Source organism: Centruroides sculpturatus, unplaced genomic scaffold (genome assembly GCF_000671375.1).
Source record: "Centruroides sculpturatus isolate CEXI.00-Female unplaced genomic scaffold, Cexi_2.0 scaffold684, whole genome shotgun sequence".
In the NCBI taxonomy this organism is placed as follows: Eukaryota; Metazoa; Arthropoda; class Arachnida; order Scorpiones; family Buthidae; genus Centruroides; species Centruroides sculpturatus.
The window spans coordinates 321,006-338,310 of NW_019384832.1; the positions used below are offsets into that span (position 1 = coordinate 321,006).

The 17,305-nt window shown below is 31.9% G+C and overlaps 1 protein-coding gene across 1 annotated transcript; it reads left to right on the forward strand.

Annotated features, from left to right (window-relative positions):
* Positions 1-12,422: 12,422 nt before the first annotated feature.
* LOC111630141 (tubulin beta-4B chain-like) lies at positions 12,423-15,932 on the forward strand. The gene is made up of 5 exons (XM_023374181.1): positions 12,423-12,603; positions 13,539-13,647; positions 13,726-13,836; positions 13,909-14,153; positions 14,886-15,932. Exons 1-5 carry the CDS (start codon positions 12,547-12,549, stop codon positions 15,696-15,698), a joined length of 1,335 nt encoding a protein of 444 aa, XP_023229949.1. The 5' UTR covers positions 12,423-12,546; the 3' UTR covers positions 15,699-15,932.
* The last annotated feature ends 1,373 nt before the right edge of the window (positions 15,933-17,305 follow it).

Below are 17,305 nucleotides of genomic sequence, written 5' to 3' on the forward strand. Positions count from 1 at the left end.
TTCAAAAAAAGTATTGTAACATTTTATTATTATTTTACAAAACAAAAAAGTTTTAGATTGAATTGTTTTTAATTAAAATGAAAGTTTATAGATTTATATTTACCTATTTAATCTTTATTAAAGCTTACAAAAANTATGTTTATTATTTATTGCGTGAATTAATAGATAAGTGCTACCAAGTAATCAAATATGATTTTATATTTTAAAACAAACCATGAATTTAGCAATTAAACTACATTTTAAAGTATAATACAATTAAAATTGTCTTCAGACAATGAATGAGAATACAATTCATTAATGAAAATAGGTCAGATGATACCAACTTTGATTTTGAATTTATATTTAGCATACATATTTTAATTTATAATTACTTCTAAATGTGACATCTTTGTTTTCAACTTATAAAACTGGATCAAATATTGGTATGATGTATGCCAAAATACATTATCAAGACAAATAAATGAACCATGTTTCACTTTCTGGTCATGAAAGAATTGGTTGTGGCATGATTTGATGCCATATTTTTATAAATTTTTTGTACTGTTTTGTTCATAGTTAGATATTTTTAATTGTTTAGAATTTATTTAAACAAAATTATAGACATGTTAAAAAAAATTGCTTAAATGTAGCATTGCGATTTTTGCCCGAACTTCATTATTATTATTATGAATATAAGTTAAATTACTATTAAATGAAATTTTAATTATTAAAAATTAGTTTCAAATTACTTCAAAATTAGCACATTATTTAAATGAAATTGTACATTTGAAATAAAGATATTTTAGAGCTTAACAAAGCAATAAATCATTATTAAATTATTAAATATTCATATTACAATTTAATTGCATAATGTATATAAAATATTAAGCAAATTCATTGTCATTTATGAATAAACCATTAAGAGGCATAAAATGAATGGAAAAATTTTGTATATTTATATACTAATGTTATTATATAAAATGCTCCTTTCAAAAATGTTTTTTTTTAATAAAATTTTTGTTTTTTTTAAGACTAGTTTAAGTATAAGTGATTACAGTCCACTTCAAAATTATAAACACGTCCAACTTTTTTCAATAACAAAAACATTGTAATGCATTTATTATATTAATATATTGTTTACAACATCAATTTAAACATTTTCTGAAATTTTTAGAGCAATCTGACAATTACAAAAAAAATTATACTTTTGAAACAATCAAAAATTGAAAATCTGTGATAAACACGTGCACAAAAAAGTGAATTGTGATGTTTCAATATTTTGTAGGTCCACCATTTGATTTAATTAGTTCAAATACTCTATCAGGCATACATTTTACTGGTTTTTGAAGTTGTTTAATATTTTCCCAACAATGCATGATAGCTAATTTCAGTTCATTTACAGTATTGTATTGTCTGTCTTGGCCATAAACAAGATGACTCATAATGCCCCAAACATTCTATCAGGTTCATATCAGGGCTCCATCAGGCCAATCACTTACATTAATTGTTTTCAACAAACCAATTTTTAACTGACTTTGATGTATGAATGGCAGCATTATCCTATTGGAATTGCCAGTTTTCTTACCCAATAAGTGATCCAAAAGTTATTAAATTTTGATACAACAGTTCTTGATACTTTTCTGAATCCATTCTACCTTCCATAAATATAATATCTGTTTTACCTCCCCCATCCAAATCCTGCCCACACCATCACAGATCCTCCACCTTGCTTTCTGCTCATTCTGACTTCTTCATTCTTCCTTAAATCATGCCAGTAGTGACTATAACCATCAAGTCCATCCAAATTCCATTTTTTGTCATCTGAAAAGACTATTTGTTTCCATTCCTCTTTCCATGTCATCTTGTCTTGGCCCACTTTAATCTAGCTGTTCTGTGCAATTGTGTTAATTTTGGTTTGCAGCCATTTTTGTAAATTTGGCATTTTTATGATTATGCATACATCTCCATACAGTTACTGGTGAAACTGCAATTGGCAATATTGATGCTGCTTTTCTGACAGACAACTTGTTGATCGTCAGTAGCTGAAAAACCTTTCTTTCATTTCTAGGTGTAAGGAGTTTAGGCCTTCCACATCACTTATTTCTGCCATAATATTTACCTTGAGTTAACACATTTCTGATAGCACATGTGGATCAATTTATAGCTGCCGAAATTTGTCTTAGAGGTTGTCCTGATCCTTTGTTTGTAAATTTCACATATTTCCAACTCTTTTAAACCAATGCCTCGAGGAAAAACACTAAGTCACAAAAAACTGTTTAAAATTGGCACAATAATGACTGATACTCCAACTAATTAAACCAATAATTAATAAAAAAAAAATTATTGTACTAATTTTATGCACCTGTGTTTATACTTTTGAAACATTCAAAAATTGAAAATCGGTGATGATTTTTTTTGTAATTGCTTTAAAACTTTCAGAAAATGTTTAAATTGATGTTGTAAACAACATACTAATATAATAAATACATTACTGTAGTTAATGTTGTTATTAAAAATGTTGGGTGTGTTTATAATTTTGAAACTGACTGTATTACTTTTAAATAATATTAATTTAGGATCCTAAATACAAAATATAATTCTAAAATTATAAAAAGAATATGTTTATTATTTATTGCGTGAATTAATAGATAAGTGCTACCAAGTAATCAAATATGATTTTATATTTTAAAACAAACCATGAATTTAGCAATTAAACTACATTTTAAAGTATAATACAATTAAAATTGTCTTCAGACAATGAATGAGAATACAATTCATTAATGAAAATAGGTCAGATGATACCAACTTTGATTTTGAATTTATATTTAGCATACATATTTTAATTTATAATTACTTCTAAATGTGACATCTTTGTTTTCAACTTATAAAACTGGATCAAATATTGGTATGATGTATGCCAAAATACATTATCAAGACAAATAAATGAACCATGTTTCACTTTCTGGTCATGAAAGAATTGGTTGTGGCATGATTTGATGCCATATTTTTATAAATTTTTTGTACTGTTTTGTTCATAGTTAGATATTTTTAATTGTTTAGAATTTATTTAAACAAAATTATAGACATGTTAAAAAAAATTGCTTAAATGTAGCATTGCGATTTTTGCCCGAACTTCATTATTATTATTATGAATATAAGTTAAATTACTATTAAATGAAATTTTAATTATTAAAAATTAGTTTCAAATTACTTCAAAATTAGCACATTATTTAAATGAAATTGTACATTTGAAATAAAGATATTTTAGAGCTTAACAAAGCAATAAATCATTATTAAATTACTTATTTAAAAAAGTCTATTTTGAGATCTGGTGGAGGAAATATCTGATTAATGTGTAAATCGTAATGTGAGTTTTTATTGTATATATTTATATAAATATATATATATATCTTAAGGTGCCATCTCTTTCATCTCCATATCATTTCATTGAAATATTTCTATGTTAAATCCATTTATATATTATATTTACTGTTTTCTACAAATTATTTTTCTAAACTGTTATTACTTTGTGTGTATGAATGCTTAAGCAGAATTTGAACGTGTGAATTTTGAATTTCAAAATGTAAAGTGTAATGAAAACGTTAAAAAGATTTGCTCATTTTAGAAACAAATTGTAAATATTTGTAAAAGTTTGTTATTGTATATGTAAAATTTGAATAAATTAAAGAAATCGTATCTAATAATTTTATTTTCATAGGCTCATATATAATTTTTTTTAAATTATAGAAATATACTTGTATAAACTTGATTGCCAAGTAAAATAACTATAGTTGCAATGACATTTAAAAATCAAATATGAAAGAAAATTGAGCTGCAATTTTAAAAAAAATTGTAGACCTATAAATTCCAACTGTTGGTTGGCTGTCTGTCCTTAATTAATCTCTAGAACTGAGTTAGTTAGATGAAATCCGAGACCAGGTATAGAAAGCTTAGGGGCAGGAAGTTACTACTAATTACAGGTAGAGTGCATATATTTTAAATTAAAAATTACTGTGACGATGTCACAATAAATAATGCTCGTTAAGTTTTCGTACGCATTGGGTTACTCAGTTTCGGGCTTTTTTTTTTTTTTTTTTAACTCTTTCCGCCCTGTAGGCACTAAGAGGGCCTCTTTTATCAATCCATTATGGGTTCGGCCAGGTCCACAATGAGCAGCTGAGTGGTGAGGGACGGGTCCGACATATCCAAAAAATCTAAAAATTCCAATTTTTGTGCAAAAAGTCGGCTGTTTTATGTTGAGCTTTTAGAAACACAGACTTCTGAGAGAAGTCAAACTTCTCTGGCTGTGAACAATCAATCACGATCTAGATTCTAGATCGTCCTCATGGCCAAATGCTCTCGTCGTCCGGGAATAACTTTATAATTTATAAACGGTTTAAAAAAACAACCATAGCATTCTCGTTCTGGCAAAATTATTAGCGAGCTTACGGCCGAAGTTTACATCTCTAAAACTGAACGTCGGTATCTTCTAAGTGACGTTCGACGTTCAGTTTTAGAGATGAAACCTCGCTATTCTCTCTTGACTGCAGGACACTGAGGTGCTAAAAATTTTCAACGATTTAGGACATCAAATGCTTGGAACTACATTCCAGATTAACCGATCTTTTTTTTTCATTGTTTCTAAACATTTTATCTTCGAAGTGATCAGCTCATAAGCAGTAATTTTTTTGTTAAATATTAATACTATGTACTGTACTTTCAGGCCGTGCGGTAGATTTTCGCCTGATACGGTCGCCTCTCTGTATCATAGCATGACACGGTCCTATGTATTTTTACTAAGATGATCTTCCCTTTGACAGTTTATCGCCCATCTTTTGGATCTTAATGATCAAAGATAAAATCATGTATATACAGTATAGGCTAATTTAAGCCGTTCGTTCGTTAGTTTGCTCGCTTACTTGACCATTTGCATCTACCAAGCCTTATGACTACTAAATATGTTTTAAAGTACAGGTAACCCCCGTATAACACGGCACTTCTATAGCACGGATTCGCTCTAACATGGTTCGAGAATTGGTACCATCCCCCGTATAACACGGTACTTTATAGCACGGATTCACTCTGACATGGTTCGAGAATTGGGTAAAACCCTCGTACAACAGGAAATGTAATAAATTTTTACATACTTAACTAATAATAGTTCACGAAAATTATTATTTTCGTGAACTATTAGTACTTAAGTATGTAAATTTTCTCTTCTCGCCTTCTGTCGATACAGGTGGTCCTTCTCGAAACTTGTTTCAATGTTGCCAGATCGCGACGCTTCTGCTTCTGATGTTGCCGAATGTTTTTCCATTATTCCATACTTGCTTTATTCTTCATAAGTGCTTAGCACCATATAAGGAAATTTATAAAGACCTTTTAACTAGAAGCGAGCAATCTAAAATTACATACATTTTGCAAAAGGTAAAGCATGGATCTGAAGATAAAGCAGAAAAATGCTTAGAGGATAAGGATAACTTGCCAAAAAGAAAACGCTCTCGGTTAATTAATAGTGTTTTTAGTGATGACGAAGAAAATATTGTTTAATTTATATTAATATGTATCACTTAAAAAATTTTAATGAAGATATTTATCTTAATTATGAAAATATACTAGCATGTTTTTTTAATTTTTGGAACCTAACCCTCCTTTTCGTATTAGTTCTTTGTTTCGTATAACACGGATTCGCATAACACGGCAATTTTTTGGAACGTAACTACCGTGTTATACGGGGGTTACCTGTATGTTGGTTTATTAGTTTTTGTTAGTAAGTGACATATACATCCGGCATTGCCCGACCAAAAAGTAAGAAAGATTAACCGTTGAAATGAAAACCATATTAAAGATTTGATTATTTTAGGCTACCATTTTTATGTTTATCACGAAATGTCAAGATCAAATCGGGAGAAGAGTTGGTCCAGATTTCGTGGTAGTCTATATTTTCCCTCGGGATATTGGTGCAGATCGGGCAAAGGGTTTAGGGATATTACCTAAAACTTTTAGTAAACTATTTTTAAAATTGTTTATTTTTTAAACGATAAATTATACAGAAGTAATTAAAGTAAAACAAGAATTCTTGTTCAGCAGAACAATAAATAATCTTAATTCATTACACATGAAGAAAGATTCCACTCTTCTGAGTACTGATCTATATAAATGGATTAGTTGTTCCATATTCCTCTTCAAACAGACACTTCTGCGAAGGGACAGCTCGAACTATCTCGGATTCGAATTTATCCGGATTTATATTAATATCGTTATCATAATTGGAGTTCTTCAAAGACTTTTCCTGGAAAAATCCTTCTTTGTCCATCTTTCTTAAAACATTATAAAGTTCAAACATCAATGATATTCCGTCTTTAGAAGTTGCTTCAGTCGACATGTAATTCTTTGAGTCATCGGCACGCTTTGCTTCCAGATAATCTGTCGAAAATGATAGTGACTCCGCTGTATACTTAGTTTCAGGATTCTTGTCGTAATGAATTGGAGGAGGGTTAAATCGGATATTTTTATTACTTTTAGTTGTCTTGTCTCTTTTTTTGAAGAAAAACAAGCGTCTGGGTTGTTTTAAAAGCGACTTCTGTGGCTGCTTTGAAATGGGTAATAATGGTTCCATTTCGATCGCTTTCTCTACTTCCACTTTTTTATTTGAATAAATATCTGAGTTGCTGAGATATTCAGGAATGGAAGTTTCTTCTAACTCCACTTTTTCAAATTTTTGTTTTACCTCGTAATCTTCACATAATGTCGGTTCTGTGATATTCGTTGAGAAAATTCCTTCAGTTTGAGATTCCATATCAAATTTATCGGCGTATCGAAAAGAGTTATCGTTATTGCGACTTGAAAGCATCAATTTATTCATCGAAAGAGGTCTATCTGAGATAGTCGAAGTTTCAAATTCCAACCTCTTCAATGTTTCTTGTATTTGTGCCGATATAACTTTGCACATCCACATTTCTAATTGCCGTTTACAATATTTAATAAATTCTATTATAATGTATACAAAGATCCATATTGTTAACAGTACCGTCACAATTACAATGTAGAATAATATATAATAGTGGATGTTGCCCGTTTGTAGTAGGGGATGTTGTTGGCATTTAATGAATTCTCGCTCGCTATTATAATTTATTGTGTTGTTAGTGCCGTTTACAGCACGAAAATTTACATCGGCATGCTTTTGATTTCTTGCTTTCTTTCTATTTATTCTGACAGACTTGTGTGTCGAGTAAACTTTCTTTCGAAGGTTTATGAAGTTCTTTACTAAATCATCAATTGATGGAGTGTCTTTAATAAAAGGAACTTCTTTATCATCTTTTAAAATCTTCTCTTGCTTCTTTGTATTGCTTGACAATTTGAGTTCTTTTGTAATTGTATTCAATTTGTTGTCATCTGGAGCATACAATTGGGGAAGAAAGTCCTTTTTGAAAAAAAATTTGGACAAGACTTTGTTTTTTCTGTCCTGTTCGGTCGTCATACTTTGTTTGGATAAGAAAACCTGATTCTGTTCATTGGAATCTTTGTTTCCTTTCTGTTGTTCGGATCGAACCGGCATTTTTCCATGTTCCGGTTCGTTTGCTGGGTATAATTTGTCATGTCCGGTAAGGAATAGCTTCCTTGCATCTATTCCAAAAACTATGTAAATTAGCATTAAAAGAATGAAATTCTTCATTTCTTCGAAATAAATCGCACAAATTCGCATTGAAATTGTTTCAACAAATCGACTCTCAACAATCATCAAAATTGTATTGTTGACATCTCAAATATTTTAAATTGTAAAAAAGTATAAAGTTCTTTTTTCTATATTGAGATTATATTTAAGAAAACTGGACAAATTGATACCAAGACTATTCAATCACTTTCTCTAGTACAATTAAGAGGCATTTTATTTTCTTTTTGATAAATCCTTTGTGATTGAAGTTCTTTACTTTAACGTTGTTTTAGTTTATTTCAGAAAATGGCATAAATTTAATTTATAAAATCAAAATACATTTTAACGAGACCGTATTTCTTCAAAAATTAACGGGCCTGTGGAAAAATACATATTGGGGCATCTAAATGAAATTACTGTATTAAAGTAAAGGAAATAAAGAAAAAAAAACAAACATTTTTTAGTGGTACTAACTTCTTTCTTACTCAGGAAAATTTGATTCTTTTGTCCCTCTAGGCGTCCATGCAGTTTAATAAAAAAAAATTATTTATTAGTATTACAATTTTGTATAAAATTAAATAAAGCAGATATTAATATCTGTTTTATTTAAATTTGTGTGTTATCCCCCTCATCTTTAATGTATACTCAGAGGCCATATTCAATAAAGCGTTAGAAGACTGCCATTTACCTTGATCCCACAATTACTAATTAATAAACAACATTAGATACGCAGATGACGCAGTGGTTATTGCAAGTAGTCCCGAAAAATTACAACTGATGGACCGTATTGTCGAGTGAACTGCATGGTCTCTTTGTGAATTTTACCAAAACCAAACTTCGTGTGTTCTCAAAAACAAGAAAAAGTGCAAATCTTGTCATTCACAGGAACACTATCGAGCAAGTATCATCTCTCAAATACCTCGGCACAATAATAAACGAACAATGTGACCAGCGTAAAGAAATAAGAGCAAGGATCGAACAAGCCAGAACATCGTTTATGAATATGAAAAAAGTTTTTGTTAGATCCGAATTGAGTTTGTCTGAGGATTCGAATGTTAAGGTGCTCCATCTTCTCCGTCATGCTATATGGATGCGAAAGTTGGATTCTGGATCCTCAAACTGAGAAAAGAATTGAAGCTTTCGAAATGTATTTGTACAGACGAATACTTCGAATATGATGGGTACAAAGGATTACTAATGGTGAAGTCCTGAACCGCATGAGCAAGCAAAAAGAACTCCTGCTGATCATCAAAATCAGGAAAACACAGTACATAGGTCATATAATGAGAGGAGAGAAATATCAAATACTTAGACTAATATTAGAGGGCAAAATACAAGGAAAAAGGTCTGTTGGGAGACCAAAGAATCAATGGTTGAAAGACATCACAAGGTGGTTCGGGCGTACAGTACATCTATGGAGATATTCCGAGTTGCTATATCGAGGACAACGTTAGCTATATGGATCGCCAACCTTCGACAGGAAATGGCGCATTAAGATGATGATGATGATGGCACCACAATTTTAAAGACGAGTTTACGAAAGTAACTCGTTGCTTGATTTTATTTTTAAATAAGTGATAAACTATAAAATAATAATAATACAATAAACAGGTAACTACTACCCTCAAGGCAGTGTTAAGTGACTTTTTTCAAAACTCTCAGAAAGTTTAAAATCGAACTTAATATTTATCATTAATTAGGATTATGTTTTGACATTCTCTCCAAATATATATACAGTGCGGAAAAAGTTTAGGACTGTAGTGCATTAAAGTTCTGAATGAAACAAGTTATATCCTGAAAGAAAATGCTTTTTTACTGTTAAATATGTTATTATAAATAAAAAGTAAAAATATTATTCCGTCTAACATGTTTCTCTGGAAAAAGTTTAGGACCAGCTTGTGAGATTGCAAGAAAAAATGTGATAAAAGTAATATTACATTAGTAGATATTTAATTTAATGTGAGGTAAATAATAATAAGTGCTTATCACACCAGTGATAATAGGCACAAACACTCAGGAATCAATGTAGATCCTTTAATAAAACAAAAAGGGTGTACAGTAAAGAAGGGGAAAAAACTACTGCGCTTATAAAAGAAAAATGAACTATCAATTTCAACAATTTTAATGAAAAGTTACATTTAAAAATTTTCAAATTAATTATTTTCCCGTATAAAAAATCAATCGCGTAAAAAGAGAATTAGTTTTCTTTTGTCGACCGCGTTATTTCAAAATCACGGAAAATGGGCCGGGTAAAAAGAGGATAGGTTTACTTTACTCATTACAATGAAGGCCCAGTAGGTCCCAGAGCATCAATTAGTATTTTGCTGTTACTCCAGAAAATTGAATCCCGGCTATCTGGTTCAAAAGTCAGTGCGTCAGTCGATACTTCAGATGGAATTGGGGGGGGGTGTCTTATGTACACAAAACAAATCCCGGATCTACAGTCATGTTAATGGGCTCTATGGGTACTACTATACACGGGATAAGAAATTTTGGTGAAAAGGTAAAACAGTGTCTTTACATTGAAAGTTCTTTATTGTACAAATGCCAGTATAAACAAGTACATACAAATCGTAGCTCACTTTATGGACCAAGTTAAGTAATGAACAAATTTACTGCATAATGTTTAGTACAGTAGAGCATCGATTAACCGTCACCTCGGTTAACCGACCGCGTTCTAGTCGGCAAATTCAAATGTCCGCTAGTGATGTGGCGCTACAATATTTGGCTATGTCTTGGCTACTTTAATATTATTTTTGTTAAATTTTTGCATGTTTTAGCTGGCAACACGGCTCGACCATTGAAGGGAAGCCTTTATTTAAACGAGACTTAATTTTCTAATTATGAATGGCTGTTTGTTTTGTGAGCAATAAAATAATTTTTTAGGATACAATAGCGACGATTATTATTTTTTAAAAATTTGTTAGGCTTAACATTGATGAAAATTCAACGCGAAGTAGGTTAATAGCGATATACTAATATACTAGTTACATGGGATATAATAATATACTACACTAATAATGGATTTTTTCATACTTTTCGGTTATCCGACTTTTCAATTATCCGACCAACCCCAGTCCCCAATTGAGTCGGATAATCGATGCTCTGCTTATGCTCTATTTATTTACTAAGATCTAATACTTAAATTTTAAAATATGGTAAATTTATATATATAAAAATGAATGTGTGTGTGTGTGTGTGTGTGTGTGTGTGTGTGTGTGTCTGTCCTTCACGCATTACCACACCGTTTATCCGATTGCCGTGAAACTTTGGGAAGTTGTTTAATATACTCCGGCGAAGGTTTGTGGCATAGTACGATTGCCATAAAACTTTGGAAAGTTTTTTAATACACTCCCGCGAAGGTTTTTGGCATAGTACATTTATCCTACGATAGATGGCGCGCGTTTACACGAGCATTCGAGCACAGTGTGTTCGATCGATTTCAAATTGTGAAGACCATTTCCCCCTTCAAAAAATATTTCTATATATGCATTTGTGAACTGTTATTTACGATATTCGTAATAATGTTTGTTTAATCACTTTATTTCAACTTTTTTTTGCTAATTACGTATTCGCTCGAACTTTGTTAAAACTTTAACTGTATACCGAACAACAACCGAAGTTGTAGAAGGAAATTCGCCTATTTTACCGATCTAGGGATCCCCTTTTCCAAATTTTAATATCATCTAATAATTTAAAAAGACAAATTACAATAAAACGGTTTATTATCCAACTATCAGAAATTTCACAACATGCCAAGGAAGAGAGGAAGGAGCAATTAAATAATTAAAATTATAAAGGATTTAAAAATATATATAAAAATGGGGAATATCGCACTTCTGACAATCGCAGCGAGTGTGTGGGCTAAATTTGGAGAATCCGTGCTTCTCGCATGGACAACTGTATGTGGCCGGCTCACGCGTCGGAAAACCTTCCGATTTATTCGTGTACGCACCAGACGGAAAAACAAAAAATATCGTGTATCCACAAACACTCCAATAAATAAATAGAATTGAAACGACACTTTGAAATGTTTTCCCGATGAAAATGAATAATAATAATAAGTTTCAATAAAAATGATAAAATGTAAATTGAATTTTATCATAACGAGTTTGCTTGATTTTCCTTTCTGAGATCGCAGCAATGCGCGACGGGTAAGCTAGTTTCTTATAAAAGTGGTTTAGTGCACATTTCCTCACAAATATATTACCCGGAAGTAGTAATTTTTTTTATTTGTTTACCTTTTCTGAATTGAGGTTGTCCTTCGCCATCACGGTGTCGTCTGCTAGAGAATAGAAACAAGGCTACGACCGACGTTTTCAACGCGAAAACGTCGGCCGCAACCTCGCTAATAACGCATGCGCCCAGATTTTCCGGGACAGACCGTTACGCCACTCTAACTTACTTGCTGTTATACATGCATAGAAACGAACTGCTCTAAAATCAAATTACATAATTAATTTTTTACTTAATTAATTAATATTTTTAATATTATCTAAGTAATTATATTTTAGTTCGTCTCTACGCATGCGCAGATAAAGAATAGTTTCGCGCCTTTTCTAACAGACTCAAACAAAGCGCGCGATTAAGTTTGAAAGATTGAAGAGAGCACGCGCGAGTACTCAAAAATTTTATTTTTTATAATTTTACTTTTTTGATTTCGAAACTTAAACATTTAAATATATACTTTAAAAATAAAATATTTTCGTTACTAAAAATAATATATAAATACACGACGATTTCAATCCGAACTTAAAAAATATATTCATAAATATTGAGAAAAGTGTGAGTTTTACGCATGCGTAAAAGAAGCGTCCGTTATTAGTTTTTGACTTACGGAAGATCAGAAATAAATCCAATTGAATCTTCAACATTAAGAAATTTTACTACTGTTTAATCTACGAATAAACAAAATGAGAGAAATCGTCCATTTACAAGTGGGACAATGCGGAAATCAGATTGGCGCTAAGGTAAGACGAAATTAATGACGTTTTTAAATGAATGTCATTAAGCTAACCTCTGATACAATGGTTCCCAATTGCGGGTACGCGCGGCAATTTAAAATTTAAATGCATGAGATAAAGCAATCTAAAAAATAATGGGTGGACCATCAAAAATTCGGCAATTTACAACATGCTGTCGAATGCACAAATTCGTTTATTTATAACTAAAAATATTCTCGAAATTTCATTTAAAAAATGAATTTGTGACAATACCTAAATTCTTACGCAAGAAACAAAAATTGTACAATTAACATTATCATCATGTCAGCGAAGCGGCAATAAAATATTTACTACCATTTTGCACAACATACTTCTGCAAGAGCAGATTTTCGGCTATGACAAACATGAAAACTAAACATCGTCACCGACTTCAACTCGAAGATAACTTGAGACTGACGCTGACCAAAAAGCAACCAGATTTTACAACGTTGTGCAAAGAAAATCATGCACATTTGTCACATTAAAATTAAATAACCTTATGTTATTTTCATTATTATTAGAATTGTATTTTAAAGGTAATAATGTAAAAAAACTTATTCTATTTATCACTGTCTATCCACAGCTTCGCCCGCATTATATCGAATTTTCTCGTGGGAGTAAGATATTTTCTCGCAGTAAAATGTATCCTATGTCCATCTCCAACATATAAGCTATTTCTGTGCCAAATCTTATTAAAACCTGTTCAGCGGTTTAGACGTGAAAAGGTAATAGACAGACAGCCAGAATTACATTCAATTTTATAATAATAGTACAGTATAGATTAATGTGAATTTCTGCTATAAGGGGTACGCGAGTTTGAGCTCTTTCTTGAAGTGGTACGCAGGAAAAACTAATTGGGAACCACTGCTCTAATACTGTATATAAAATTTGGCAATTGTAAATAAATTATTACTGTTACGTAGTTTTGGGAGGTGATTTCTGACGAGCATGGAATCGATCCCACCGGAACTTACCACGGAGATTCGGATCTGCAGTTGGAAAGGATCAATGTGTACTACAATGAAGCGACGGGTTTGTTCTTCTAAAGACAAAAAAATAGCTTTTTATATTGTATGCGGTGTTTTTATCTTCGATATTTCTATTTAACAGGCGGCAAATACGTGCCTCGAGCTATTCTCGTGGATTTAGAACCGGGAACAATGGATTCCGTTCGGTCCGGTGCTTTCGGTCAATTATTCAGACCGGATAATTTCGTTTTTGGTGGGTTTAATTAATGAAAAATTATTTCCCTAATCTCTTTCGGTAATTACTTAATAAAGGTTTAACGTTTAGGTCAAAGTGGTGCCGGTAACAATTGGGCGAAAGGTCATTACACGGAAGGTGCCGAGTTGGTGGATTCTGTTCTGGACGTGGTGAGAAAAGAAGCCGAAAGCTGCGATTGCATCCAAGGTTTTCAGTTGACGCATTCTCTGGGAGGAGGAACGGGATCCGGAATGGGAACGCTTCTCATTACCAAAATTCGAGAAGAATATCCCGATCGAATCATGAATACCTTCAGCATCGTTCCCTCACCAAAAGTAAGGTTTTCTGTCTTCTCCATCCAATGATTTCGTTTATATTAATCGACTCTCTTTTCTCACTAACTTGTAAGACGAAAATTTCTAGCATTTTCTTCGAAACTGATGCTAATTAAAATCCGCGTGGAAATATTCAGAATAAATTTTCAATTAAAATTTTAAAAAATACTAGAAATGCCACGTAAATTTCGCAAAATATTGCCATTCGTTATTTAATATGTAAATTCAATTTCGCCAATAATCATAAAAATATTCTAACACCTTTTCTTCAGTTTACACTTTATATAATGTACTTACATATATAAAACAATTTTAAATTCATCGCTTAGTAAATTAAGTGGAAAAATAATTGCAGTATAAAAACGAACTTATAACTGCTTTAAGCGAACAAAATAAGAAAATTAATTATTTCTCCGGTTTGTTGTTTCATTTTATTTTATTCCATTAAACTGGTTATAAGTTAATGTAAGCTTTTGGAGTTATTTATTTTTAAAAAAAATCTAAACAAAACTAGTTAATTGGTAATATTTTATAGTATCCATGTTCTGAATAATTTTTTAATTTTAAAAATTAAAAATACACATTAAAATAAATAAATATTAAAAATATTTTGAATAATTATAACTTTCACAAAAATTTATCATCAAAATTAAACCAAAAACAAGGAAAAAATGTAATAATTAAAGTATAAAATCGATTGAATACTATAATTTAATTTTACAATATTTTCAGGTATCGGACACAGTAGTGGAGCCTTACAATGCCACTCTTTCTGTTCATCAACTGGTAGAAAACACCGACGAAACCTACAGCATAGACAACGAAGCCTTGTACGACATTTGCTTCAGAACCCTGAAATTAACCACTCCGACCTACGGTGACCTGAATCATTTGGTGTCGGCTACCATGTCCGGTGTTACCACGTGCTTGAGATTCCCGGGTCAACTGAATGCAGATTTACGGAAGTTGGCGGTGAACATGGTTCCGTTCCCTCGTCTTCATTTTTTTATGCCCGGTTTCGCTCCTCTCACTTCTCGCGGAAGTCAACAGTATCGAGCTCTGACGGTTCCCGAATTGACGCAACAAATGTTCGATGCCAAAAACATGATGGCAGCTTGCGATCCTCGTCACGGTCGCTACTTGACCGTGGCAGCCATCTTTCGCGGTAGGATGAGCATGAAAGAAGTGGACGAGCAAATGCTAAATGTCCAGAACAAAAATAGCAGCTACTTTGTAGAATGGATACCGAATAACGTAAAAACGGCCGTTTGCGACATTCCTCCTCGCGGATTAAAGATGTCGGCAACATTCATAGGTAACACTACGGCCATTCAAGAGCTGTTCAAACGCATCTCGGAGCAGTTCACCGCCATGTTTCGTAGAAAAGCCTTTTTACATTGGTATACCGGAGAGGGAATGGACGAGATGGAGTTTACCGAAGCCGAATCAAATATGAACGATTTAGTTTCCGAATACCAGCAGTATCAAGAAGCTACCGCTGAAGAAGAAGGAGAGTTTGACGAAGAGGAAGCCGAGGAAGCCTAAGATTTATTCATTTCTATTCATAAGTTATTTGTGTTCATTTTAAAATATTCAATGTGTTTTTTATTTTGTTTAATGTTAACAATGTATTGCGAACTAACTATAATACCTTAAAATATATGTGAATATAATTTAATATTTCGCCGTTAAAATTCAAGTTTATAAAAACATTATAACAAAAGGAACACAGTGTATTCTCATTATCATCAAATGTATTTATCAACTATCGGTTAGTATCGAAATTTTTCGCGTCCAAGGAGAAACCCTATACAGTACTTTAATACACAATCTACTTGAAAATTGATTAAACAAAGTTTAAATACTTTAATTTCAATAATTTATACAACGTTTAGTATACAAATGGCTAGTTTATCGCTTGTAACTAGTAATGTAAAATTAATCATATATTACTGTCCGATATAATGATATATGCTGCCTCTGGCTGTTTGTCGAGAAATTTTATAGAAGTGGAACAGTTATTGTTAGCGAGACAACTTATTATGTGGTATCGAAACAAATGAGTGAGATCGTTCTACACATACTAGTAGCCCGGGACGCCCCCTAGCGGGCGTTGTTTACAAATTTTCATGAAGCACGGTTACTTTGACTTTTTTGTTCCTATCAATATGCTGTACAGCTCTGTTATAGTCCCAATGATTAGATTAGGTGAAAAGGTGGCGACCCCCCTCCCCCCAACTGTAGCCCCCTGTTCGAATAATAAAGGCAAAGGAACCATACCCCTACTCGCGACCCTTCGCGAGATATAAGCCCCTGAAATAATAAATTCCTATTACAAATATACTGAATTATTTATATTGTAATATTGACCAAATAATAATTTATTGGCCAAGTGAATAATAATAATTCATATTGTTAATTTAAATAAGAATTAAAACTGTTAATTTGAATGTTTGAAATATGACACACGATAGGGGCGCCTCTAGTGTCCGTTATCAAACGGTTACGGGACGGACCGACGGACATCTCATCAGGGCCGAATTTACAAGTAAAAAGCCTCGACTTTCTAGGAACCTCAAACATTTGTACAAAAAAAGTTTGATGTCAGATTTTGTAATAAGCATTTTTTTACGTAGCGACTAAATATACTTCACTGTTTATTCTGTGCAGTATTTCATTAATTTTTTTCTATAAATTAACGTAAGATCTTTCTTAAAAAAATTAATAAAACCAATTTGAAAAAAGATTTTTAATAGAATGGGCATAAAAATTTAATTAAACTTAGTTATAAAACAAAAGACTAGCGAAATCTCACGTCCTTTTCTTCCAATATACGCATTAAATCAGTGTCATAGTCTGATTTAATTCTGTTCTTTTTGTGATTGACTTCTAAAATTGTGAAGGTTTGGTAAGGAGCCTTACAGAGTTGAGCTTAGGGCTTCGACATGCTTAAAACCCTGATGATACCAGACGATCGTCGACTGGATGGTGGCTCGTAGGAGCGCGCCAGTCACATTGAGGTTCCAGGCCTCAAGGTTGTGGGTTCAGTCCCCTGTATGGAATCTCTACTGTAATAAATTTTTTTTCTTTCGATTTTATTAAACTGTGATTTTTAATTCATTATCGGTATTTTTATATTCATTATATTTGAT